General features: G+C 36.3%; 4 protein-coding genes and 1 long non-coding RNA gene across 6 annotated transcripts; 4 read left to right on the top strand and 1 right to left on the bottom strand.

Moving 5' to 3' along the window:
• The first annotated feature begins 457 nt into the window (after window positions 1-457).
• Window positions 458-1,920, top strand: LOC118435709. Its single transcript, XR_004834970.1, has 3 exons — window positions 458-805; window positions 914-979; window positions 1,080-1,920. It is a non-coding gene; the product is annotated as an uncharacterized LOC118435709 (long non-coding RNA).
• On the bottom strand, window positions 1,835-7,727 carry LOC110849871. Its single transcript, XM_022097336.2, has 9 exons — window positions 7,543-7,727; window positions 7,362-7,431; window positions 7,078-7,148; window positions 6,898-7,010; window positions 6,658-6,829; window positions 6,177-6,305; window positions 5,971-6,101; window positions 5,422-5,602; window positions 1,835-4,986 (listed from the first exon to the last, which is right to left on the bottom strand). The coding sequence occupies exons 1-9, from the start codon at window positions 7,658-7,660 to the stop codon at window positions 4,625-4,627; spliced, it is 1,347 nt and encodes a 448-aa protein (XP_021953028.1). The 5' UTR covers window positions 7,661-7,727; the 3' UTR covers window positions 1,835-4,624.
• A 464-nt stretch (window positions 7,728-8,191) lies between these two features.
• On the top strand, window positions 8,192-13,348 carry LOC110849869. The gene is made up of 11 exons (XM_022097333.2): window positions 8,192-8,468; window positions 8,591-8,661; window positions 8,740-8,849; window positions 8,919-9,090; window positions 9,153-9,287; window positions 9,657-9,790; window positions 9,866-10,061; window positions 10,462-11,515; window positions 11,596-11,681; window positions 11,763-11,845; window positions 11,923-13,348. The coding sequence occupies exons 1-8, from the start codon at window positions 8,251-8,253 to the stop codon at window positions 10,830-10,832; spliced, it is 1,407 nt and encodes a 468-aa protein (XP_021953025.1). The 5' UTR covers window positions 8,192-8,250; the 3' UTR covers window positions 10,833-11,515; window positions 11,596-11,681; window positions 11,763-11,845; window positions 11,923-13,348.
• A 724-nt stretch (window positions 13,349-14,072) lies between these two features.
• LOC110849868 (zinc finger protein 382) lies at window positions 14,073-15,879 on the top strand. Of its 2 annotated transcripts, none has more exons than XM_035852315.1 (3): window positions 14,073-14,217; window positions 14,355-14,460; window positions 14,530-15,879. In XM_035852315.1, the coding sequence occupies exons 2-3, from the start codon at window positions 14,379-14,381 to the stop codon at window positions 15,636-15,638; spliced, it is 1,191 nt and encodes a 396-aa protein (XP_035708208.1). In that variant the 5' UTR covers window positions 14,073-14,217; window positions 14,355-14,378; the 3' UTR covers window positions 15,639-15,879. The 2 variants fall into 2 exon arrangements, with proteins under 2 accessions (XP_035708208.1, XP_021953024.1); XM_022097332.2 differs by having other exon boundaries at window positions 14,081-14,217; window positions 14,358-14,460.
• A 3,029-nt stretch (window positions 15,880-18,908) lies between these two features.
• Window positions 18,909-20,624, top strand: LOC110850170 (BTB/POZ domain-containing protein At4g08455). The gene is made up of 3 exons (XM_022097645.2): window positions 18,909-19,220; window positions 19,675-19,877; window positions 20,025-20,624. Exons 1-3 carry the CDS (start codon window positions 19,001-19,003, stop codon window positions 20,199-20,201), a joined length of 600 nt encoding a protein of 199 aa, XP_021953337.1. The 5' UTR covers window positions 18,909-19,000; the 3' UTR covers window positions 20,202-20,624.
• Window positions 20,625-25,391: the final 4,767 nt, after the last annotated feature.

Below are 25,391 nucleotides of genomic sequence, written 5' to 3'. Positions count from 1 at the left end.
ATGGGGTCCCGGAAGGACTTCATAAATAACTTTCCCCCCAGAGATAAGCCAATTTCTTTCCATTGACCAAGTCATGGGGTATATTTCTTCTGGTGAGGAAGTCGCGTGGTAATATATGTATAACGCCTCACTTACGTATTTGTATCTGTAGATTTGCGGGTTCCTCTCCTTTTGAATTATAGGAATGAAAATAATTTGATATCCGATCATAAAGTTGGATCTGAACAATTACGTATTATGCTTTTTGTATGAAGTATTGTATTTTTCGGATACTTCATCTCCGATTAATTCAATCCACTCATTTTTCATACACTTTCAGCATGCCAACATTTTTGGTTGGAAAGGTACATACGTATACGTATATACGTATAGAATGTTATACATATGCAACGAGTTCTTATTTTCATGCACCGAGTTTGCACCCACTCCACATTCCCAGCTGACTTTCTCCTCTGCTTTCTCTATATCCCTGCTTCTACACTTCTCTGTTCTTCCATTCATACGTTAAAAATGTTCTGTTGTATTATGTATTATAAATTTAACCAACATCCCTCTTAAAATAGTATTTGTAACTCATGGTGCTTAAATTATTCGTATACAACGTTTCATGTATATAATTTGCACGGTATACATGTGTATGTATATATGCCTCGTAACACCGATATTAAGGACCTTACTTGGGGCATGTGATTATTTCTTAGAAGTTTTAACCCACAATCTATCCCAGCGATGGATACTGATTAGTATTTAATGGACGTAAAAAGGATCTTGGCCCTCAGTTCAACTGTGTACATTCGAATTCGCAGTAAGTTTCGCAATAAATATATGTATGTAAGCTTACCGAGCTGACCATGTACACGTTTATAAATGTGTAAATTTCATGGATTTTAGTTTACATTATAAATATTTCTAGGCTTGTTAACGGCGTTTCTAATCTCGGACAATATATCAAAAAAATTTGACTTGCCATTTATTTCTGGTAAGATGATTACAGTTACATAAAAGTTGTATTTACCTACATGCACATTCAAAATCAGAAAATGCTTATATACATTTATCAAAATTATGATTTTTCCCAGGACCAATGACTCTCAGCTGAATAAATCGTCATAAATTTCCTCTAATGCTCCCAGAAAAAGATGACCTATTATTTCGAGGTATCTTCACCCTCGTCAACCTTATCGGCTACATCTTTGCCGGACTCTGCGTAGGTCTCGCGACATATAAATGTTGCCAAAGTATTCGAAAAAGTAGGGGAATTATGTGCAAGACATCTTTTCCGGACGGGGGAGAAACTACACTAAATCGACAATCCCAAAACGAAAGAAACATCGCAAATCCGACAGGTATTGGACAAAATGTAAATAGCGAAAGTGTCCAAATTAGCTCGAACTTTGGAGGGCGAGATGATTATCCTCCACCTGCATACACACAGTGAAACCGTTAAGGTGCATGTAAAAACTATTTAAAAGGTGCTAGTGGTGCTGGAGATTTAAGTATATGTAAACACGAAGAATATATGCGACTTGATTGTTTGTATTATTTATTAGGTGGTATTTAGGGTGTTAAGTATTCCTTCGTACCCTAAACAGTATTATATATGCCGTAAAATTGGATATGATAGTTACGAGATCTTGTAAGCGTCGTACATTTAAATGTCACACTCAGAAAATCTCGTTACCAAATATTGGCTTACGATTTTTATGAAGATTAACCCCTCGTTTTTCTCCGGAAACTATGTATTCCACGATACTAAGGATACGAAGAAAATTGTGAATACCCTCATTGATATCGTAAATCTGTAACTCTTCCCCGGTTAAAGAACTTGTTGATATAAAAAATGTATTCACATTTATTTACGAGTCACATAAATATGTAAAAGTATAAGTTTGAAAAATACAAGTGACAATCCAAAACTTATTTTCTGCTCTAAATTTTGTGCATGTTTCAATTACATAGGTACATATGAACATAGGGACCGGGCATAAATACACTAGGGAGCAATATTATTCGGGTAAGGGGAACGTCAAAATTCAAATTAGAATAAGTAGGTAACTGGCGAAGATATCGATTTCAATTCTTTTGCCGTTTATGCACCATTTAGTAGCCTTTCAGTGGTATTAACCTCATTTTTGAAAAATTTCAAACTTTCGCATAATCAAACTAGAAGTGAAGAAAGTCAGAAAAAAAGAGAGCATAATTATTCGTTTTTTTTTGTAAAAACGCTAATCTTTATAAAGATTACAGTGATAAGTAAAAATTGTTCCGTGCCATTAATGAACCATGTTTTTGTCTTCTTAATTTTGTAAATTTGAAACTTGTAAGTTGATGGGAAGATAGGCTGGAGCGGTTCTCATTGTGGTACTCGGCCTGCATTGGATATACAATGAAAACGGGAAGAGCATGCAATGTCAAAATTTCAAAATGCATTATATCTCGTCCCCCTATCCACCCAATCATTAAAAAATATAGACAGAGACAACTGCAAAGATCCTAGAAACAGAAACAATTTCTAAGCTTCCCTGCAAAAAAATAACAAGCAATCGTTAAAAAAGTGTAGGCCAAGCTCAGACTTTCAGGACCCAAAATCGCGGCCGCGGTCCAAAATTAACTTGGAAAGTCGGCAAGTCGATTTCGAGAAGCAAGAAACCTGAAAACTGCCAGACTTAAAAAATTTGGAGCTAGGAAAAAACAATTAATCAGCAAACTGGATCAAGAAAAAGAACGGAATTTCGAATGCGTCCATATTTTGTAGGAATAAGATTTTTGAAAGTCTGTCGAATCGTGCGACGAAAGTCTTCTGAATCTGATTGAAGCGCTCGAGTTTTGAGAAAGTCAGGGGGAGAACTAACAATGACGAATTTATAAGCTACAGTATTGCATAGTGGTGGCAGTATTATGACCTGGGGGCCTTCTAGCTCTTCCGCTGGTGGAAATCACGAATTTTTGAATTGACTCATGAACCAATTTGTCCACCAGGGTCACCTAAATAGAAATCGAACAAGTTCTTTCACCATGAGGGCCCTGGGTCGTCGTTTTACATTCCAACAACACCAAGACCCCAAGCAAAAAGCTGTGTCAGCTTGAGAGAAGTTTGAAAAAACCTCATTGTAGTGATGGAATGGCCCCCACAGCTCATAGATATTAATCCCCTAGAACCTCTCTGGGACCAGGTCGAAAAATAAATTCGAAAACTCAAATTTTCAGACATGGGCGACGTGAATTAAAAAAATTCTGAAGCATGGGAAATGTTGGTGAACAACACATATTAGGATTAGTTGCATCTATCTATTATCTTCGCAATGCAGTTACTTGTAGTAAAATAGGTCAGACACATAATTTGGTACAACTTTGTATGCTTAATTTCAAGTATATATGCCATTATCACGTAAAATAATATTTTACCCGAATAATTTTGCTCTCTTTTTTTCTGACTTTTTTCACGTCTAGTTTGATTATGCGAAAGTTTGAAATTTTTCAAAAATGAGGTCAATACCACTGCACGAGTACTAAATGGTGCATAAGCTGCAAAAGAATTGAAATCGATATCTTCGCCAGTAACCTACTTATTGTAACTTGAATTTTGAGCTTCCCCTTACCCGAATAATATTGCTCCCTAGTGTAATTTTGAATTTTCCTACACTTTTGACCCAATGGGCTTCGGATGAACGACATACCTACATCTTTCTCCAAGCTATACGTAATTAGCTAATTATTTAACAAGCGAAGGGTAACTTTGCTTTGACCCCTGTCGACCTTCAAGTCTGTCACATGCTAGAGGTGCTAGGTGCTTTAATTAATCATAAATAATCAGTGTGTGCAAAACGGCAGCCTTTTTGCTTTTTCTGCATGCCTTTTTGCCTTTTTGCCTTTTTCAATGCCCTTTTGCCTTTTTGCGTGCCCTTTTGCCTTTTTGCGTGCCTTTTTGCCTGTTTGATGCCTTTTTGCTCGATTTTTGACGATTGAACCCGATTTATTGTCGTTTATAACGTATTAAAGAAATTGTAGAATCTGCAATATGTTTTTAAAATTGTATTGGAGGGTTCTGACATTCATCAATACTTCAAATTAGTGGAATGCTTTTCCCCAGCTATCTTCAGCGTTGTTCCTACATCGCCATCAGCTTAATTAATCAAATTTTGACACTAGGCTTATATTTGCGAAAAGTATTAAAAACGCAATGAATAACTTTCACTTTAATTTTATCACGGGACTCTCGTCTCATCTCGCCCCAAATTAGCAAAAGGGCAAAACGGCAAAAAGGCACAGATTTTTGTGGGGCAAAAAGGCAAAGAGGCAGGCAAAAAGGCACTGCCTGCCTTTTTGTTCTGCACACACTGTAAATAATTAAGTTACCTATGCTAAGCATTTTCATTACGTAATATTTGGTGTTATACACAACCATTGAAAACATTTCATCTTGTGCAAAAATATTACTTTTTCTAATTAGAATTACCAACTTATATTCAAAACGAGTTCGCATTTTTGCATGGAAACATAATTTTGAACATAACTGCGCACTAAATACTAAATATAGCTTTAGAGATGAGCAAGTTAGTAAGTTAGTAAAATAATTTTCAAATTTTTCACACTTGCGAAATTTGTTTCGCTGGCGTGAATACCCCTAAATATTTTTGTAGTCTAAGCAAAATCCAGTATTTTTGTCGTCTGATTCGTCATACTCTTGCGAACAGTGACACTTGGTGGCGTCAGTTAAGGATTTAATACAATCGTATTCGCGAAATCCCACAATTCTGGGACATTTATCGCCCGCTGCGACGGGAATGTCGAAATTGAGAAGGGCAGTTGGTCTCACGTTGCAAATGTAGGCCACGCCCGTGTAAGACTTGACTGGGACACATTCTATATAAAGGTTGCTGAGTTTGAAGTCGTTTTCTCTGCTGGGTGGAACATTGGTCACGACGACGGAATTGGACAGCTCACCGTTGTCGAAGTACACCTTGATCGCTCCGTTTTGCCCAGGGACTTAATACATAAAAATTTATGCATGTATACTGTTAGAAATCTGGTATATTCACGCAGGTATTGATATCTTGGTATTAAATTTGCTACCGTTTGGTAGTATAATTATACTGGTCCGTAAAAATTTGCTGGGTAAAACTTAAATGCCAAGCTATTACTTCACGTTATTACATATTTGAATACGGCTTGGTACTGGATATCTAAGAGTGTAAATCCATAAACCTTACCAACTTTCTTAAAGTTAAACACTGTTAGAAAGCGGAATCTGGCACGCAGGTAATAATTTTACTACCATGGAGTAACAACTTTAATACCGAGCTATTACTATAACGTACATATGTATTCCTCACCAATACCAATCGTGAATTTAGAGTCATGAATGAATAATATATAATGGTATCATTTTAACACTTTATTTCTTAGTGTGTCAAATCTTACCAGTAATTGGCAGAAACTCGCCTCCACACAATTCTAACGTGACCGGCATGGCGCCAGGGGCTGAGAAGAAGCGGATGTTATCGTAGGAACAGTCCACCACGCCGGTCTCGGGTGGATAGTTCGGATCTGCACCCGTGATGTAGAAAGGTTTCGAACTTCCCGTTCCGGAACATTCTTTCCACTACGAAAGCACGCGTTAATAATTTTTAATATGTACATATGTATGAATATACTTATTCAATTTTTAGCAGGTTTCTACACCCAGTGGCAACCGAAGCGTGGGGACGGGGACAATGCCTACGTAGTTATTTGCTGTTATGCATGTTATAAAACCCCACCTTCCCTCATCCTAATATGTTAATGTCCCCGCGCTTCCACGGCTACTGCTACCTAGTGAATTGTACTATGAACAGAAATTCAAGAAAAAAAAAATTCCAAAAATCGTTTAGTTTTTAAAGCAAGGGATGAGTTTAGGAGTATTTTGGAACCCCACATAACAAGAGGAATATTAAGCCCCTTTATGCAAATTAATATGAAAATTAAACTGACCTCTCTCCCCGTAACCGCAGGTTTTCCACGGAGGCAAATATGGTAATTTTGATTATCAAGTTGATACGGAAAACCGAAACTGCGTACTCTTCCCGTGTCTCCGGTATATTGTTGGAGACATTCGTCCGGAACTGAGCAATTTAGCCGCCGATAAAACAAATCCAAACAAGTACTTAAACAATTTTATAAAATTTTAGAATTTCTACCGATTTCTGTAGATCCACATTTTATTTGGGCCACGTTGATGGCATATTTTGCCGAGGCTGAATAAGTCTTTATAATCATCCTAATATTACGGGAAGGTAGTTCGTTCCCCATTCCGTAGGATAGGTACACTAGAAATATTTGCAAGTTTTCGAAATTGCAATATTTTTTAGAAGTACTCACGACAACGGCATATTTCGCATGACAACTAATTTAGCAAATTGGCGAAGCCCAAAAAATTTGTGCCGCAAAATATGATTTCGCAAATTTGGCAAATCTAATTAGAAAGACATTATTTTTAAGGATATCTGTAATTTATCTGGGTGTTCATGGTGAGTTTGCGAAATAAAAGTGTGCCCATGGTTTTATAGAATAAGTTTTGCTAATTTTTTTTTCAAACTTCGCAAATTATTCTCAATTTGCGAGATATGCGACGGCTGACGTGAGTACCCTTCTTATTTATGCATATGAGTTATCACTAACTGTGCTGATCAGTCAAATCTCCACAAACGATGAGTGATTCTCCCACGAAAGAAGGTGACCCAGTAATTGTAAGGACGTCTTTCATGCACTTCCCCCAACTGAGCGGATCCGTCGATGGGATTGCAAGTCTCGTCTGGAGGAAGGACACTTTCAATTGGCAAACTTCGGAATTCTGAAAAAAAAATCTAAAAACGTTAAAACGTTGGAAACCAATAATGTTTGACAAAAAATTCCACTAACTCTTGGAAAGTCGATGATACTGTTGGATCTCGCGACACCATTTGACACCAAGGTGACAGCCGATTGTGTAATCGTGGTGGCAGTTTTATCCGATGGAGACGTGGTAACGATGACTAGTAATTAATGGGAGTTAAAATTTTGCACAGAATTGGCGTAACATTGATTTACAAAATTATTCACCTCGACAACAAGATCTCATTCCATTTCCACACTTCCCAATTTCCAATCCGCTAGGAGCCCGACAATCGGATCTAATTGAAAAAAATGTGTAAATCATCATCAAAATCTGTTAAATGGTTACAAAATTTGTATATTAAAAAAATAAAAATTTTCTCATAAGAATTTTGTGTTTAATTTTGATAAATAAATTCTCTACTTAAATAGAATTAATCTGACGTTTCATCTCATTTGCATATTCGTATTGATTTTCTACTTTGTTTAACCGTTTAACATCTTACATTTACCTGCATACTCCGTATTCTTTTCCGTCAGTACTTTTACACACGGTAGGTTCAATCAGCACGTTTAGAAGTACTGAAAATACAGGGGAATGGTGCAGTAAAATTTATGATTAAAATACATAATTAATTTAAGATGTATGTAAACATTTTCAGAAATTTTCAGAAATTTTATATTTTTAATTACATTTCGGGTCTCGACTACTATTCCAGATATCTTCATAACCTCCCTCGGTGTAATTGAGTCTACCTTCAATATTCGATATTAAAAATACCACTGAAAAAACTAGGAATTTAAACATCATATTTATTTTCGAAATAAATTTAACTCGCTTAATAATATTATGATGGAGCCAGACAGCCTACCACATTCTTCATTGTCAATAGAACAACTGAATGACGACGTGATAAATTTCTATCAGAGAAGGACAACATTTATTTAGCTAATTATTCATGATTCATGCAAACTGTACCCAGTGAACCTATAATTACTTATTATTGGTTGCCTAGTTTCATTAATCAAACAGGTCAATAATAAAGAGCATCTGAAGTTATTACCATAATGAGCAACAAAATCAAGTTCACAGCTTTCCAATAGGCACAGAAGTGCTAATCAGACAGCAAGTTGAATAATTCAATAGGCAACTAAAATCGGATTTAAGGAGATGTGCAAATCCACGTGGATTATGATCTTCCTTTCCAAATTGAGCCATGTATGTATCCTAAATTTAGAACGATCTAGATTAATTTCACACTTTCCCAAATTATTGATTAGCACCTAAATGGAACTATGTCGTCTCAAATTTTGTTATCGTCAATAATGTTGATCACTTCACTTCGTGTGGCCATTGGTGAACAAGTAGCCTTTTTTTGAATCTCTAAAATTTCATGAGAAATGGATTGGAACGCTCTTTTCGCAATATTCCTACTAAACTCGATTCATTTGGGATCGTGTGCAAATTTCCCAGCGACAAGATCACGGTTTAACGGATTAAATTCATTGCAAGAATTTCTTGACGGACTTTCTCCTACAAATGGCAATGTTCCCACGCAGTGTTCGGGAACATTGGCTAGTTTGGGAAGTAATGCTGTGCAAGGTGTCTGCGTGTCGGCGTAAGTTACAGGAAAATCTTTGCAAACTTCACAATTTGTTGTACTGCCAAATTTTAGCAAATATTTATAAAAACCTCCAAATATTAGACTTTGAGCAATTATGCTAATTACAACAATTTTAGAGCATCATGCAGCAGAGCGGGTGGCAGCGTTTTGGGGACATGTGCCACGAGAGGATTAACCTGTTGCGTGGGTATGACTACATTTTTAATTAAATAAAAAATCGTCTCCAAAGATAAATTATTTTATGTATAAAATTTTCAAAATTTAGTCCCCATAACTGCATCCTCAAGCACGTTAAGGACACAAATTACAAACAAAGCCGTCCTCCTGACCCAAAGTGGGGTTGCTAATGCCGAAAATATTTTCGAATTTCCGCTGGTTTGTTAATTGAGTAATTACGAAGCACCTAATGTCATGGACTAAATTTCTACCCTTTCATTTTTTTAGCAAAATGGAATTTGTTCCTTAACCGTAAAGTTTCTCGATACACGTCTTGTCCCACCATCTTCACAATTATTGTCCGAAGGAGATTGCATCGTTGACTCGATTACGGTGCAAGATTCGCCGACATTACATGCCGGTTTTATCACAGTTTGTGGCGACATGACCGGACAACATAGTAAATTTTTAAAGTATTATTTTTTATACCTATTTATAATTAAATACAAATCATGATTTTAGTGCATCTTTCGTATCGAGCCGGTGCGCTGGGGGATCACCCGTCAGACAAGATCGTCATATCTGTAAAGACGACCGCTGCAACTGCGAAATACTCCTTGAATGTGGTCCAAGTGGGGTGTGACGATCCAGATTTGGGTTAGTACATGCACTCTTAGAAACTCAGTAAAATAATATCACTCGGCATTCATTTTTATGTGACATATCAAAGTGGAATTGATATATGCATACATACATATGTTGAAATGGCTCGGTGTTAAAGTTCTACAGGATCGGTAGCAAATTTTTGCGGCCCGGCACAATTTTAGTACCAAGCAGTAGCAACTTTAACACCGAGAAAGCTAAAATTGCATGGATATACAATATTTCTCGCAGTGTATAATTTCGTAATTATTCGTACAAAAAGTGTTGTACATGACACGAACAGAGGTGTGTCAATTGAAAGTTGACATTTATGTATATAGCTTAATTATTTTATTCTGTATTTTATTCTTGCCCAATAATTAGTCGCATCATACTGTCTACAAAAATTTGTTGCGGATGCCGGTCAAGTACGATCATTTGGATATCCACGCCAATTAAACAATCAGTATTATCACATTTGTACCCATGGACCCGAACCAGGGGCAAGGACCGTGACGGTACAATAAAAATTCAAACTTTACTACAAATGCGAATTACTTTCTCATGGAGTTAATTTATTGATAACTATCAAGTGGCAAGAATGCACGTCTTCACCCATTGGGGGATCGGCAGCACCAAAATTCTTTGTTACTGGAAGCCGTTCACCAACTGATGGATCCCTCCCACCACCGAAATTAGGGGATTATCCCTGTTTTACGGATTACCTTTACAACACGCTGCTAAACCCACCAAGCAGACATTGTGGGGGGTCCTTCCCCAAGATTACAGGTAATTAAAATTTAATTAGCAGTGCCTGGTTTAAATATTGCAATATTTCTACGTATCTTACACTGCCCTAGTTGAAACGCAAAATGCAACAAATAACCGCCACCTTGCGGCTCATCTTTTGCACTAAGTTCATTCTCTAGGTATTGTCCGGTAGATAGACTTAATTTCCTGCAACTTCAGCATTCGTGCAAGAAAATTAGTTTTTGCCTGGTATAATTTCTTACAGGAATGTAGGAATAGCAAGAAATATACAAATTCGTATGATTAAGTGTCGGGTAAAAGTTGAGGCGCTAGATCGAGGAAATTTCTTGCATCATAAAAACGAATAATTCAAATGTGGTGTAATATCAATAAAGTTTAAACGTGAAGTAAGTCTAACCATCGATCTATGTAATTTTAGTCGACGGTGGGCTGGGTCATCTGACGGTCAACTTTGACGAAAATGAATACGGTCACGCCGCCATATTGCTCGACCTCCCGCCCGGAGCGCCATCTTGTGAGCAAATGACCACAGCCGAGACCTTCCCGTCTCACAATTGTCACCGTCCTTTAATCGGAGATGCGAAGGATACAAGTTGTGTCTGTTCTATCATCGATGAACATCACTTAATAGGGGATGAGATAACAGTCACTCCGGCAGAGAACTGTCCAACTGTAACGGAATATTACTGTAACAGAACCACACCATCGCTGTGTTACTGTTACCAACAATATGACGATATTAATCAAGAAAATACTGGGTTTTGCTTACAATTTACGCATAATTATTAAGATAAATCATTGATGAAAAGCCGGAAAATTCTATACAATGATTTATTTATTTAATTATGCCATACGCATGAGCATAAGTATATAATAACGTTAATATTTATTTTATAAAGTTAGTGAAATAAATGTATCAATATTTATGATTGGTATAGAAATTTAATGGATAAAACAATTACAAGCTCAACGCTATGTAGGTATAAGTACATAATGTCCGCATCCATATTTATTTCGTGAATACCTACGCATGTTGTGTCGTATATCTGCATCATGCACAATATGCATTACGCATACATGCAAGCTTTTATGCGAAGACAATGTATATATGGGATGCTTCTATTCTGCTAATAGTACTGTGCTGAACTGTGGGGAAAGTAATAATCCTCCACCACCAGAACATGTGGGAATGGAGAATCTGTATTTTCATTCGTATACTTTTTTAGGTAGTGAGCTTTCTAAACAAAATACAATTATTTCCTATAGTTTAACCATGTCATACGCGTAATTTTGTGTTAAATAAAATTATGTGTATGTTCAATTAGCAGTTGGAAGTCATTACATACACATTACACAACACCACTGCCAGTTTATCATTAAAAATAAAATCATCCTTAATTAAAATCCAGCACACAGTAATATTATTATTTCAATGGATTTCTAAAGGCAAACTATTTAACAGGAATCACTTGGTGAGTATTTAGAAATTTTTGGCTAATTATTCAGTTATCATTGACCTCCTACTAATTTGTAATTAATGATTTTAATCTAGGTGGAATTGGTACCAATCCAAATAATTTTATCGTCTCATATTTAACTGATCGTGATTTCAGAAGTTTGCTATATTGCAATCGATCCGTAATCCTGAATTACTAATAATTATTATAAATTTAGTACATGTTGGTGATAAATTTATGCAAACTTTTAATGCTCTTACAGCAAAGAGAATGTCGACACCGACAAATATGGCAGAAATTGAACCAGCCGAACTTATTCGCTGTTGCGTGATGAACAATCCATACGTAATAATAATTTTAAAAACTGAGAAGCATATTTATGTAAATATATTGATATACACAACCAACATGATACATTTTAGATGTTATCCAAGATTTTAACCTACTTGGACATAAAATCACTCAAGACAAGTCGTCTCGTTAATAAATTTTGGGAAGAAGAAGCAACTCCGCAACTAAAGACCCGAGCTGTTACAATAATTGACTTTTGGAATGATGATTTAGTTGATATGCCATTCCCATACACACCGCGTCGCGTATCAGATTATCTCGATTTTCCCTTTGTTTGTCAAAATATTCACGTAATTCACAACATTACTTCAAAGGATCCTCAACTAGCACCGTTTGTCAAAAGATTTGGCCATCAAATCAAAAAATTAGTCATCGACTCAGCCAAGTATTTAAACATTTGGCTTCAACATTCGCCAAACTTGACATTCGTAAAAGTTCAGAAAGCAGGACGAGGCCGACAATTTCCCAAGAATGGTTCTCCATACCTCCAAATCCAACATTTAGTTTTCAGATTGAGCTACGCACAATATTCTAATTTTACCCCAGAAGCGATGATCACTGCGGCCGGATTAATTGAATATTTTCGAAATTTATCATCCTTATGCATTCATGAAGATGACTGGATGTGTGAAGGTAAATTGATTGAGGAAACGCTAAAAGCTGTTGCTTTAAATCCAACCTGGTCGCCAAATCTCCAACACCTAGATATTCGCTCGAGAAAGAACAGCTGCACCAAAATCCAATTATTCATAAATTTGACAAAAAGAAGGTGGACAACTTTGCGGATGGGCCGTGTCCTTTTAGAAGAAGCAAATGACATCAAAGAATTCCACGATTTGCTCAATTATCATAGTGCTACTTTAACACAACTTGAATTTCAGTTGGCGGCATCAGGATTCTCTACTGATACTGACGAAACAATTTTACCATTCCCAATTTTACCAAAGTTAAGAAGCCTGGACATGCAATTCTGTACTGGAGCTCCAAAGATTAAACCATTCCAGTATTCAGACCTATTTCCGGTGCTGCAGCATGTTGGTTATACGCACAAGGAAGTATTCTGCCGCCCTACCTTGTGGCAAACACTATTTCCCGTGACCGGTCAGGTTTGTCGAACTGTAAAGACTTTACACATCGAACTCGATGGTGTTGAACTTGATGAAGTGCTGCCTAACTTATCTAATCTATTTCCAAATTCTTGCCATATTGAAAAGACAAAAGAGCGCCTATAAAAATGAATGTGCTTGCAATAATTTGAATACAATAAACGATTTGAAATATTAATCAACTAACATTAACAAAATAAGCGATCAATATTTCACACATGTGCTGTATAAAGTATGTATATGTACGAATATTTGCGCAATTTAATGGTGATAAATATATATAATTAAATATGATAAATGCGTTTACAAAATGTATATGTAGTTACTAAAATTTCAGGATTCATAAGCTTTATTGTATAAGTTGATTCAATAAAATCTATATGCAAACCTATACGAATGAAGTACTTACTACTTTGGCAAATGCATCTGTCCTTTGTGTACGGGCATACAGTGTACCAACAAAGTTTCTGCACTTTAGCTTTCACTCTTTGTTTGTGCATTTTACCTATGTACACAATATTTTTAGGATGCACTAGTTCCTAAGCTAAGGAAATGAAACAAAATCCGTTCCATATTTAAACCAGTGGAATTGCTGAAAAATTAATAGTTATTGATAATAGGAACCATAATGAGCATACACTGCTTACGGGCGCAAGTAATTAAATATATCAAGGGATATAATTAAAAGGTTATATATAGATATACGTAAGTAAATAATGTAATGGTTGTTTAAAAAAATTAAGTAAATAAACCTAGCAATCCCCATATAATCCAGTTAAGGGCTATTTAAACAAAGGTCATTTAATTATAATTTAAGGGTGAACCACTAAGTAACCAAAACCGTGAACTAAGTTTTTAGCTTCTGCAGGATTGACCACCTTTTGGACCAATACTGGCATTTGATAAAAACTAACAAAATTAGAAAATATTGGGAAATACATGAAAGAAAATATTTTAAGAAAATATTTTAGGACAATTTTCAAGTAATAGGTAAGTATTTTTCCGATTCAACTTAATTATTATGGTTAGCTAAATAAGTGTATATCCAGATCCACGAAGCGGTTAAGATCCTTTGCTTGCACATTGTACGCTATACAAGGAAATTGAACATTGGATTCATGCATTTCATTCTCAACACGCAGCTGACTGATTTGATCATAAATAAAATTATTCGTAATTTCTAACCGTATTAATAAAATCAATAGAACTCCGTTGTCAATTCTTCCGTACATATAAGAAGTCTATTTTATGAACGGAAAGGTATGTCGCAATGTAAGATTTACATGTGCATAACAATACGACAGCTTGTTGATTTCACTCAAGAATTTCAGTGTTTAATTAACCACATATTTTTAGCAAGACACACAACTCATTAATTCGTAAATTTGTTATTTTAGCAGGATAAATTCATTTGAAGTGGAATGTATTTCACCTGCGAAATTCACAATCTACAATTTTCTAACCTACAAGAAGTCAAGGAACATGACACGATTTTACACAAAGGTGACGACCCGTAACATAAGTACAATTTTTGTCTCATTTTTTTTTTAAATAACTACTAAATTCATGCAGATGACGACACTGTTATCAAACTTGAATCCACATTTCTCTACGGCACGTCCGACGATGGAAAAATTGCTCAGCAAGAAGAGGCTACAAATATCGACCTGTTTACATGTCACATTTGTGCGGAAACTTTCCCCACTCAGGAAACGGTATTGACCCACTTGATCTCACACCTTCCCCCCGACCACGACCGCACCAATATCTCCACATTCGTAATAAAGAAGGAACCAAATTTCGAGGCGGAAACTTCCGACCTCAATGATTCCGAGTCATCAAACTCCGTACCCACTCTGCCTCCCCCTCCCAAAAAGCCAAAGAAGCCAGCAAGACCCAAGAAAACGAAGAAATCACGAAGGCGAACACACTACAAAGCCATAAATTCCCCCCACCGACCCGCCACGTACAACCAACTCTTACCCGAGGGGCGAATCTCCTGCTACTTTTGCGGATTTGCCCCTTATTCTGGCCAACTCGTCCGCTTCGACCACCACATGTACAAGCACACGTTGGAGGTTCCATACCGCTGTGATACTTGTGGGCGCAGCTTATCCAGCCCTGAAGCACTTGAGAAACACAAAAAGCGTCACCAGGTTGGACGTGAAATTCGAAAATTTATCTGTCGCCAGTGCAAAAGCTCATTCCGCACGAAGGACACGCTCCGCAGTCACGTGGCGACGCATACCACCCATGCAGACGTGCAGTGTCCCCAGTGCGACAAGAAATTCAAAGATGAACGAAGAATGGTGCGGCATATCAGAGCTGCTCATACGGCTCGGGCTCTGATCAAGTGTGTCGTTTCAAGCTGTAACGAACAGTTTAAAAGACGGGACAAATATAAGAGGCACTTGAAGAAGTTCCATGAGGGGGTAGAGGTCCTTGAGGAAGGGAAAAGTCACTCTTGTCCGTTTTGTGACGAGGTCTTCAAATTCCAGTGGCAATTTGAGCGTCATGCAGTGCAAAGTCATCCCCACGATGTGACCCAGCTCTTCACCTGTGAGCCTTGTGATGCCGTTTTGGCTAATTTTCATCAATTTAGGAAACACTGTAAAGCACTTGGACATTTAAAGAAAGCGACAAAGACTGAGAAAAAAGGAAAGAAAAGATTGCGAAAATGATCTATAGAATATTTTCTTTAATCCAGTGTTTATGAGATCTGTTTATTTACATAAATATAATAGAAATTTGTATTCAAATAAGCTTGCCAGATTGTTTAATAATGTGGGATTAAAATATTTAAATCAATATTATATGTAAAATTTGAAACCTGTACTTCTTCCAAATCTGAGCAAAACTTAATTTCTGAACGCAAATTAAACAGACGAGAAAACGGGGGTTTTCGTATGTACAACTCTGATACATATCTTATTACATCTATTAAAAATGTCATTAAATTCTTCACCTCCCAAGCGCACAATTTTATTGTCCCCACGCTTCCGCAGTTTATAAGAAGTGACTTATTCATGTCCAAAATTAATTTCTTAATGCAAATCCTATAAAATAATTTTTAGAAACTTGCTACCATATTTAGTTACATATTTACGACAACTAATAGGCATAAATAGCTACTTACATAACTTATAAAATGATTTTATACATATGTACATATTTGTTCAGTTTCCTATTTGCATGTTCATACATTACTTGTAAAGCTAGAGACTGTCGCCCAAAGATTTGCATAAACACATATTTACGTACTTGGAAATATATTCCAACCATTAAAGGGTTTCTTATGGGGACTCTTTAAAAATATCGCATATACGAATATACACTCTTAATAATCCAGTAAAGTCACGTAGATAATGATTCCTCGGTAATAAATTTGGTAATAATATTTTACCAGATATGTAGTAAAAATTCGTTCCCATAATGGTAAGACTTTTTTACCAAGTCATTATCACGCGGTACAACTGATCTTTACCACTTTGGTAGGGTCATATGCTTCTGCTTTTCGGTAATGTTTATTACCAGATTATTTACAATGTATATAAGTACTACATACATATGCACATACATACATATTTTAATTCAGTCAAAGTATGTATTTCCGTCCACCACTGCCTTTCTTGACTCGGTTGCCGTTAAGTATAATTTTTCAACACCAGTCTTAATCCGACCAGTGTACCCGAAATGTTACGATTTAACCTTCGTGGAAAAAAGTTGTACTTCAACAAAGGACATTATCCTAATTTTGTGAGAAATATGAACCCTTCAATTTTCTCATGCCTCGCATATCTCTTCTGAATATTTGTGGTAACCATACAATCTTAAAAATAATTGTGCCCTTTTACAAATTAAATGCACTCATAAAGTAAACCATTCCAAATATGTACATATATTTAACTGGCAAAGAGTAAAAGTTTGCCCTGGATTTAGTATTCATAGTTTATTTAATACGGAATTAATTTAAAATGCATTTACTTCTCGAAAGGGTACCCATGATTTTTAAGAATGCGTTACACACCAAACTTACATACATAAATATGCACGTATTTACATATGTATCACATTCTTTATACATTAGCTATGTAAATGCCACCTTACATATGTATGTACGTAGGTATGCAACTTCACAACGCATCCTTTTCTTGGTCCAACTTTCTGGCATATGTATGTACAATAACTATGTATATACACTGGAGAGCAAATGTGAACGCCCAAAACCACAAGCACAATTCGGATCATAGTTTCTCAATAAGTACGGGGAATTTTTGAAAGGTTGTTATCTCATTTTGAAGACAACTTAGTACACAAACCTTCACCAAAGTAAATTTGCTGTAAGATTATTTTTCACTCCGTACGGAACTTCGGCGTCAAATTAAGAAATGAGCATTGGTGCAAAAGTCATCGCCACAAACAATTAAAATAACAGCAGTTTTAAAATTACGAAAGTAGGATAACATCCTTTTTAATTTCTAAGTACACCTACTATTGAGGTATATACAAAATAATTCCTCTCCAAATAAGAAAATGTATGCGAGGAGAAAATGTGCAATAATGAAACAACAATCGTTATTCGGGATCTGGTCATTCAGCATTACGAAAATAGGGGGAAGACGCAAGAAGAATTAGCTCATTTGGTCAAAAAATCTCGTCAACTGTCCGTGACATCATTTCACGTTACAAATTAACGGGATCTATCGAAAACAGACAACGAGGAGGACGTCCACCAAGTTTCATCACGCGCGAGTAGAAAATATTTGCTCGAAAAGTGACCATAAATCTAAAACCTTCGTCTCCCAAGATTTCTGGTGAAATAGAAAATGATGTTGGAAAAGTATTTAGTGGTTGGGCAAGCTGGAGAGTATTGAAAAACAGTGCTCAAAAAAATTATGGAGCCAGGAGGAAGCCTACATATCAAAAACGCACTAGAAGAAAATGTTAGATTTTGCAAGGCAACACACAAATAACGATTAAAAATTTTGGGAATCACTCTAATGGCTGCTAAGGGTAAACTTAATGTTTTAGGGTCGGATGGAAGGGTTCGAGTATGGAGAAAAGTCGGAGAATCTGACAAATTAAAAAATCACAACGACACCTTGAATGATGGCGGAGGATGCGGCATGATATGGGAGTGTTCAGCTCCGCTGGGGACGGTACGCACGAATTCATCAATTCACCAAGCACCAAATTATGTACCAAGACCTACTAAAGAGAAATGGTTAACAATTAGCAGCAAAACTAGACCTTGGATGGCGCTACACCTGTTAGTAGCACCGCGACCCTAAACGCACGGCCAAGTCCACCTATAAATTCTTTTGACCAATAAGATTAATGTTCTCGAATGGCCTCCACAAGGACTAGATCTCAGTCCTACTGAACATAGGTGCATAGGAACATATATTTAGAGATCCGAGAACGCTAAATTTCAAGCAAAGCTGACGTGAAATCAAAAATCTAAGCCTTGTTGAGTGACGTCAAACCTGGTGTCACTAAGACATTGGTTGCGTCCATGCAACGTCGCTGATAGGCTGTCATATTTTCTAATGGACGTCCAACAACATATTAATTGTTAATGGTTTACTTTAAAATTGAAAATTGCAGAAATATTAAATGTTTTATTCATTTTGGCGATCACTTTTGCACCGGCTGTTTTTACTTTTTATCAAATCTACTCACTTGTGATGAAAACTATAAACGTTTATGTAGACTATTTGATACAAATTTGTTGAATATTAAATTGTCTACAAAACGCAAAAAAAACTTCTGGAAAATTTCTTATTTTAAAAAAGTTACAAGCAATCTAACGGCAAGCTTTCTCTTGGGCGATGACATCTGCTCTCCAGTGTATGTACCTAGCTAGATACATAGCATAACTAACTAACCAGCATAAATAAATATGTACATATTTAACAGAACCCTTCTCTATAAAAACAGCAGCACAACCTGGCCCGTTTGTCACTCTCTGTTCCTTCGTTCTCTTAAAACGAACTTCAATCTACTTACATACTAACATTGTTAGTCTAACAAATAATAAATAATGCAGCGTACCAAGCAAATGGCTTGTAAATCTACTGGAGGGGTTCCTAGAAATTTGGTTTTCCCATGCGTGCATAATTCCGGGTGGAACAAGGCCAACGACGCCAGGGTGGGGTTGTCGACGGATTTAAGCATTCTGCTAAAATCAGGGACGTACGCTGATGTCACGTTGAGAGCGAGCGATGGCGAGACCTTCCCGGCGCATAAGGCCATCTTGTCAGGTACGTAGGGAAATTTAATTTCTATCTTCACTCTTAGAAATCTGGTATTGTTACGCGGTATTGATTTCCCGGGTGTTAAAGTTGCAACCGCTTGGTATTAAAATTATATGCACCCGTCGGTAAAAATGTGCTAGCGATGTGGTAAAACTTTAATACCAAGCCATTATTGCACGGTATTACTTATCCCTATTACTTTGCCAGAGTTTTATGTGAATATCGTTTGGTATTATTTTAATACTGAATTTCTAAACTGCTTGTCTTTTCTTTTAGAATAATTTTTAATTTATTTTCAAAGTACTTATTTAATGTGGATATTTCATTCTATCCGCTTGGAAAATAATTTTTTAAGACCCATAAATATATGAATTCGATATTACATAAGTATAGTGGTCCGAAGTAGTGTAATACTACATTTTTATGCCCTAATTTATGTATTATTTTGTTTTTAATACAGCGCGAAGTCCCTTCTTCTGGGCAATGTTTGAATCCCAGGTGTCCGATGGTGTGACTCGCCACGTGATTATTGGCGACATGAGTGGGCCGGCGTTAGGAATTTTGCTCAACTTTGTGTACACCGCGGAATTCGATTCGACAGGGAGAAAAGATGGCCTTGTTTGGCAGGACGTTTATGCCGAGGTGCTAAGTGCCGCTGCAAAGGTGAGTTTTTTAACCGTGTTAAAGGGAAATTAAACTCAATTATCTGGGACAAAATATCAATGAGGGCTCATTTCTACCATTTAGGGGACAACATCCATCATTTTAAGGGGTTGTTGATTTAATCCCCTTAATTTTGCTGCATTTCAGTACAAGCTTCCGATATTGAAGGACCAGTGCGACCAGCATCTCGTGAAGGTTTGCAACGCGGACAATTCTCTTGCCCTCCTTTGCCTCGCCAAGCAACATAAACTCGTCCACGCGGAGGAGGAGGTCAAAGATTGGATCGCGGACAATCTGGACGACGTCCTTGATGCAGACCTCTGAGGGGAAGGGAACCAAATTTATTTTACTACATTATTATTTGTAATATTATTATTTTTTAAATAACGTTTCATTCATAAGTTGTGAGCGGATGGTATTTTCTTCGCCTTATTCACCATGTCATTTTTTTCTACAATACTATAGCCAATACTATTCTTAAGTTTGAAATTAGTGAGGTTTGGACCTTAAACCTAAAATACAAGAGTTTTCAAGAGCTACCGGCAACCTTATGTCTGTATGTAATTTTGAATTATGCGCTGGTAGTTTAGTTTTTGTAGACAAAAAATGTAATGCTACATATTTACTTTGCGAATACAATATCAGCATTGTTTTAGAGGAAGGGACAAATTTGTCGGTACAAATAAGTGTAAATAGCTAAATAAAGTACGAGAAATTCGGTAGTCATATTTTTACTTACACACATAATTACACACTCAGGATTCAGCCTCAGTAATGCAATTGTAGCGATTTATTATAGATTTGTTTTAATTTGTATTAATTGTTAAACTACTTAAATTTCCCGTTACCACGTGAAACGAATGCCCAAGTTGGTAATGAGTTACATATGACTACATATTTATGTAGTCCAATTACAGGTAAATTACTCAAATTTTTATTAACTCAGACACATATGTATATGCGCATATATACGTTCATTTGCTTTCATATAAGCTTAATTTTGGTCCAATCTTGTATTTACTTCATAAGTTTTAATTCATGGAGTGATGGAATGCGCCTTTAAACGTTTATCTCGATTAGTTCACAAGTTCCTCAGCAGTGCTTACTAGTAGGGTTGCCGCGGGTAGCGAAAATGCTACCCGTTACCCGACCCGTTACCCGCAGCACAACTACCCGTACCCGCACGGGTACCCGTGAAGGTACCCGTTACCCGCTACCCGTTATGAGAACTAAGTTAAAACTAACAAACCTTCAGAATAAATTTGATTTAATCAATTATTTGCTCATTTTCGTTGTTCAGTAGTTGGATATAATACTGTGCAGGTACCGAATGTCATAGTTTGCTAGATGTTTCTGAAACCAAACTTTTTTGGCTTACAATGGAACCTTTTTCAAGCCTATACCGTGATTACTTAGCGAATTATATAGAAAAATCAAGCCAAAAATTAGGAATTATCACTTATTTTTCTGTTGGATAGCCCGTTAAAAGAAAACTATTTGGGGGCAGAGTTCAAAGTCCACCATGGTTAACGTCAGTGAAGGAAAAAGATGCAAAACATGTACTTAAAAATTGGACTTTGACGTTAATATTTTTTCTTCAAAGTGGACGTTCAACGGAAAGTATCCCGCGATTCATAATTTATGGCCTGATGTTTTGATATACTCACGAGACAATCCTTGTGTAATTTGAAAATAGAGTCCATTTTTAGTCGGATTTTAAAAATTTATATTTTAAATCAAGGCATTATTTACGAAATTGCCTACAAATAAAATTTTTGCTTTCAATCGATTCAGGTTTTTCACCTTCAAAGTACAAATTAAAATCTCGTCAGTTTTACATAAAGACACACAAGTACAAGTCAAGTTATTACTGATGTTTCAGAGCAGGCAAGTTATTCTTGAGAAACAATAATTTCTCCGCATTTTCGGGGAATAAAAAGCATTTGAGGCTGTGGTAGGCTTCTGTTGCTTCTGAAAACACACGCTCGCTATCACCGCTATTTGCTGGCAAATGGTAAATGCCAAATTTTAAAATCAATAAATAATAAATTGATGCTTTTGTTCGTAAATGGACTAACTTTCTTTGTGAGCTGTTTTACGTCGAAAATTAAATAAAAACTGAACTACCCGTTACCCGTGCGGGTAGTTCTCGCTACCCGCAGATAACGGGTACCCGCAAGAATCGTGCGGGTATGCGGGTAACGGGTACCCGACCCGTTACCCGCGGCAACCCTACTTACTAGTTAGTTACTTACACCCGGTAGACAAAAGTATTGGTTGTTTTTTATGTGACATCTTCATATGCATGTAAAACCTTTATATGTTACTGACATTGGTCAAATTTTTTCTGGATGGCACATAACTTCATTACCTTCAAAATAGGGTATTTGAACATTTTAACATTCAAGTATTTTTGACACAATTAATTACAAACCATGTAATGGAAAACGTGTAATGGAGTCGGTCATAAGTATTGGTCATTTCAATTTTCACTGTTATAACTTGAAGATAAACTTACATATCCGACATGCAAACTAATTTTTTGATTCAATACTTCTTTGCTGTTAGATTTAATACAAAAATTCACAAAAAATTATGAAACTGCTGGAATTGGATATTGTCAAACGTGAATAGAAACGAGGTGTCTACACAGAGGTTGAAGTGCTCACGGATTTTTACAAAAACTTCCATCTGAAAATAAAATACTGTAAATGTGACCAAAACAGGACCAGAAACAGGTTCGGTCGCTAATAAACCATAGTCTGGACATATGAACGTAACAAAACCACGCTAGAATACGAATATTGTGATTATTTCTGCAGTTGGTTATGAAATCACTGCCCCGAATCGGATTAAAAACGTAAATACTGCCTGATGCTAATTTGAAGTTTAGACGACTGCCACAAAATAAGTTAAGTACCAGGAAAGCAAATATCAATAATTTGAGATGGACAAATTAAAACCATACCTGAATAATTAAGTGTTGCTTTAAGGTACGTTACCTAGATGAAGTTAAATTTCGCATTTTCAGGAACAATGGGTCCAGGTTGACTAGGTGACGGCCAGGAAATTAAGCAAAAAATTAATTCCTACATACCACAGTGAAAAATCAACAAGACGATGAATTTGCTAAGCTTGTTTTTGTTTATCATTACTAATACCCATTCCTAACCCTTGATGTCCCCATATGATTTAGAGTTTTATGACCTAAATTTGTGTAGATGGTCCCGCCCAACTTATCTAAAGCAAAAAACACGAAGTCCACATCCATTTTCGTACAAAAAATTTAAACCAATCACTACAAGATAGTCATTTTTGAATTTATTTACGCTACTGTGAAAGGATTACTCAAGTATATCGCCCAGGTTGCATAGTAATGCATTCAAACCTTCAGGCATATATGTTATAGAACATTTAATATGGTCCCCCTGCAGATTTAAAAATTAGCGAGCCATTACAACAAAATTCTTTGACAAAAACACACTACTGTACATAATGGTAGTGAGTTGGCGAATTTTTCGAGCAAAAGTGACAGTCAACATAAGTTAATTTAATTTCTAATATTGGGAATGCTTGGCCATCAAATATAACAAAAGTAACTGCTGCCATAAATTTCCACTTTGAATATTAATTATGAACTTTGAGAGTGACCAATACTTATGACCGACTCCATCACACGTTTTCTAATGGTTTGTAATTAATTGTGTCAAAAATACTTGAATGTTAAAATGTTGAAATACCCTATTTTGAAGGTAATGAAGTTATGTGCCATCGAGAAAAAATTTGACCAAATTCAGTAACATATGAAGGTTTTACATGCATATGAAGATGTCACATAAAAAACAACCAATACTTTTGTCTACCGGGTGTACATACATATACTTACAATGCGATGGTGTGTAGTGTATCCCTCCGATTTGGCTGAAATTTTGAATTTTGGTCCATGTCAATACAACCAACGTTTCTTCAGGCAGTTTGTGCGATAGTCAGAATTTGGCAAAATATTTGAGGTCAAAGTTGAAACACGTGGAATTTTTAGCACGGAAAGAGAATGGAAGTTGAGTTTGCTTCCTCCGCCTGGTAAAAATCACCCATTTTTCTACTTTGGCCTCAAATATTTTAGCAAATTCTGACCATCGCACAAACGGCCTCCTGAAGAAACGTTGGTTGTATTGACATGGACCACATAATTTCAAAATTTCTGCCAAATCGGAGGGTTACAACTCACACCATCGCATTGTTAGTCAGATTAAGAAAAACAACATTTAAAAAACAGCATTCTTCGGTGAGGGTGCGACTAAAAACTTTAAAACAAGAGCATTGAGCAAATTTTAAAATTTAATATTACCAAATTTTGCCTCACCGTTGGCATTCAGTTAAATACGAAATCGGTTTGGGCCCACGGTGAGGCAAAATTTGGTAATATTAAATTTTAAAATTTGCTCAATGCTCTTGTTTTAAAGTTTTTAGTCGCACCCTCACCGAATGCTGTTTTTTAAATGTTGTTTTATTTTCTGGTTTTTGGGTGGGAATTTTTTATTCGTTACCAATAGCACCCAGCTAGTTAAGGTGCAATTATCATACGCGTTTAAGCAGCGTAAACGGCTGCAGATACCTCCATCAAAAGTTTCTCATTTTTCAACCGATTTTGCTCGAACGTATCTTAAATGATGCGTAATCAGTGCCCGGACACTAAAATCAGCTACTGGCATGATCATTGTATGGTGAAATTGAATTTCCGGTTCATTTTAAAGTTTCAAAGGTCCTAAAATTCTTACAATATTAGACTTTCATAACGAGAAAGATGAAAAGACACTAGATTTGGTAATTGTCTGATTTTTTTGTTTCAACAATTTTTCACTGAATTCAACCGTTCGAGCTGTGGCCGTGGCGGAAGTTTTAGGACCCTGTCTTGAAAGCATACCTTGGCTTCGCCGTAACCATGCGCTTTTCTGTCGTGAGGGTAGCCCTTGGTTACTTTCCTCACCTCAGAAAAATGTACATACATACATATGTATGTAGGTACACAAGTTTCACTAATTACGAGTAAATGATTTCCCGATGTGGAATTGACATTTAAATATTTTGTACAAATTAGTATCATTGGAATATGGGAGGAATAAGTATGTTGTGGATATTTACCCCCCCCCCCAAACAAGCGATGAACAGCCTCTCCATATACATAAATACATATTAATATTTCATAGTTTACCCCTTAATTTGCAAATAACGAGGAGGTGAAACAGTTTATAGAAGCAAAGATATTGCTAAGATAATCCAGTTTATTATTGATGGATAAAATGAGACTTGCGAGCCACAAATTAACTAAAGTTTTGTTGTTGTAACCTTGCCCGTCCCATTACCTTAATAACTTTCAGAACTAATAAAATATAGCTTGAAAAAGTAAAAAGTTCTAAGGTGAGGAGGTGTACTTAAAAGTACTAAACAAGCTCCCTCCGCCACCCAAATAATTTTACTTGGCTGTCCTCTGCATGCAAAAATCTGTTGTAAATA

The sequence above is a fragment of the Folsomia candida genome, unplaced genomic scaffold (genome assembly GCF_002217175.1).
Source record: "Folsomia candida strain VU population unplaced genomic scaffold, ASM221717v1 Fcan01_Sc005, whole genome shotgun sequence".
In the NCBI taxonomy this organism is placed as follows: Eukaryota; Metazoa; Arthropoda; class Collembola; order Entomobryomorpha; family Isotomidae; genus Folsomia; species Folsomia candida.
The sequence above is the reverse complement of the archived record's forward strand: the minus strand, read 5'-3'. Positions and strand labels throughout refer to the sequence as shown.

Bases quoted from the DNA above. Each gene is read 5' to 3' on its own strand.
- LOC110849871 (XM_022097336.2), bottom strand. From the start codon at position 7,660: ATGATGTTTAAATTCCTAGTTTTTTCAGTGGTATTTTTAATATCGAAT. The intron at 7,011-7,077 runs GTGAATAATTTT...ATTAATTACTAG, and splicing joins AATGAGATCTTGTTGTCGAG to TCATCGTTACCACGTCTCCA. The intron at 6,830-6,897 runs GTTAGTGGAATT...TTTTTTTTTCAG, and splicing joins GTATCATCGACTTTCCAAGA to AATTCCGAAGTTTGCCAATT.
- LOC110849869 (XM_022097333.2), top strand. From the start codon at position 8,251: ATGGATTGGAACGCTCTTTTCGCAATATTCCTACTAAACTCGATTCAT. The intron at 8,850-8,918 runs GTTTGTTAATTG...TCATTTTTTTAG, and splicing joins ATATTTTCGAATTTCCGCTG to CAAAATGGAATTTGTTCCTT. The intron at 9,791-9,865 runs GTACAATAAAAA...ATAACTATCAAG, and splicing joins CAGGGGCAAGGACCGTGACG to TGGCAAGAATGCACGTCTTC.
- LOC110849868 (XM_035852315.1), top strand. From the start codon at position 14,379: ATGTATTTCACCTGCGAAATTCACAATCTACAATTTTCTAACCTACAA. The intron at 14,461-14,529 runs GTGACGACCCGT...AAATTCATGCAG, and splicing joins TGACACGATTTTACACAAAG to ATGACGACACTGTTATCAAA.
- LOC110850170 (XM_022097645.2), top strand. From the start codon at position 19,001: ATGCAGCGTACCAAGCAAATGGCTTGTAAATCTACTGGAGGGGTTCCT. The intron at 19,221-19,674 runs GTACGTAGGGAA...TTTTTAATACAG, and splicing joins GCATAAGGCCATCTTGTCAG to CGCGAAGTCCCTTCTTCTGG. The intron at 19,878-20,024 runs GTGAGTTTTTTA...GCTGCATTTCAG, and splicing joins TGCTAAGTGCCGCTGCAAAG to TACAAGCTTCCGATATTGAA.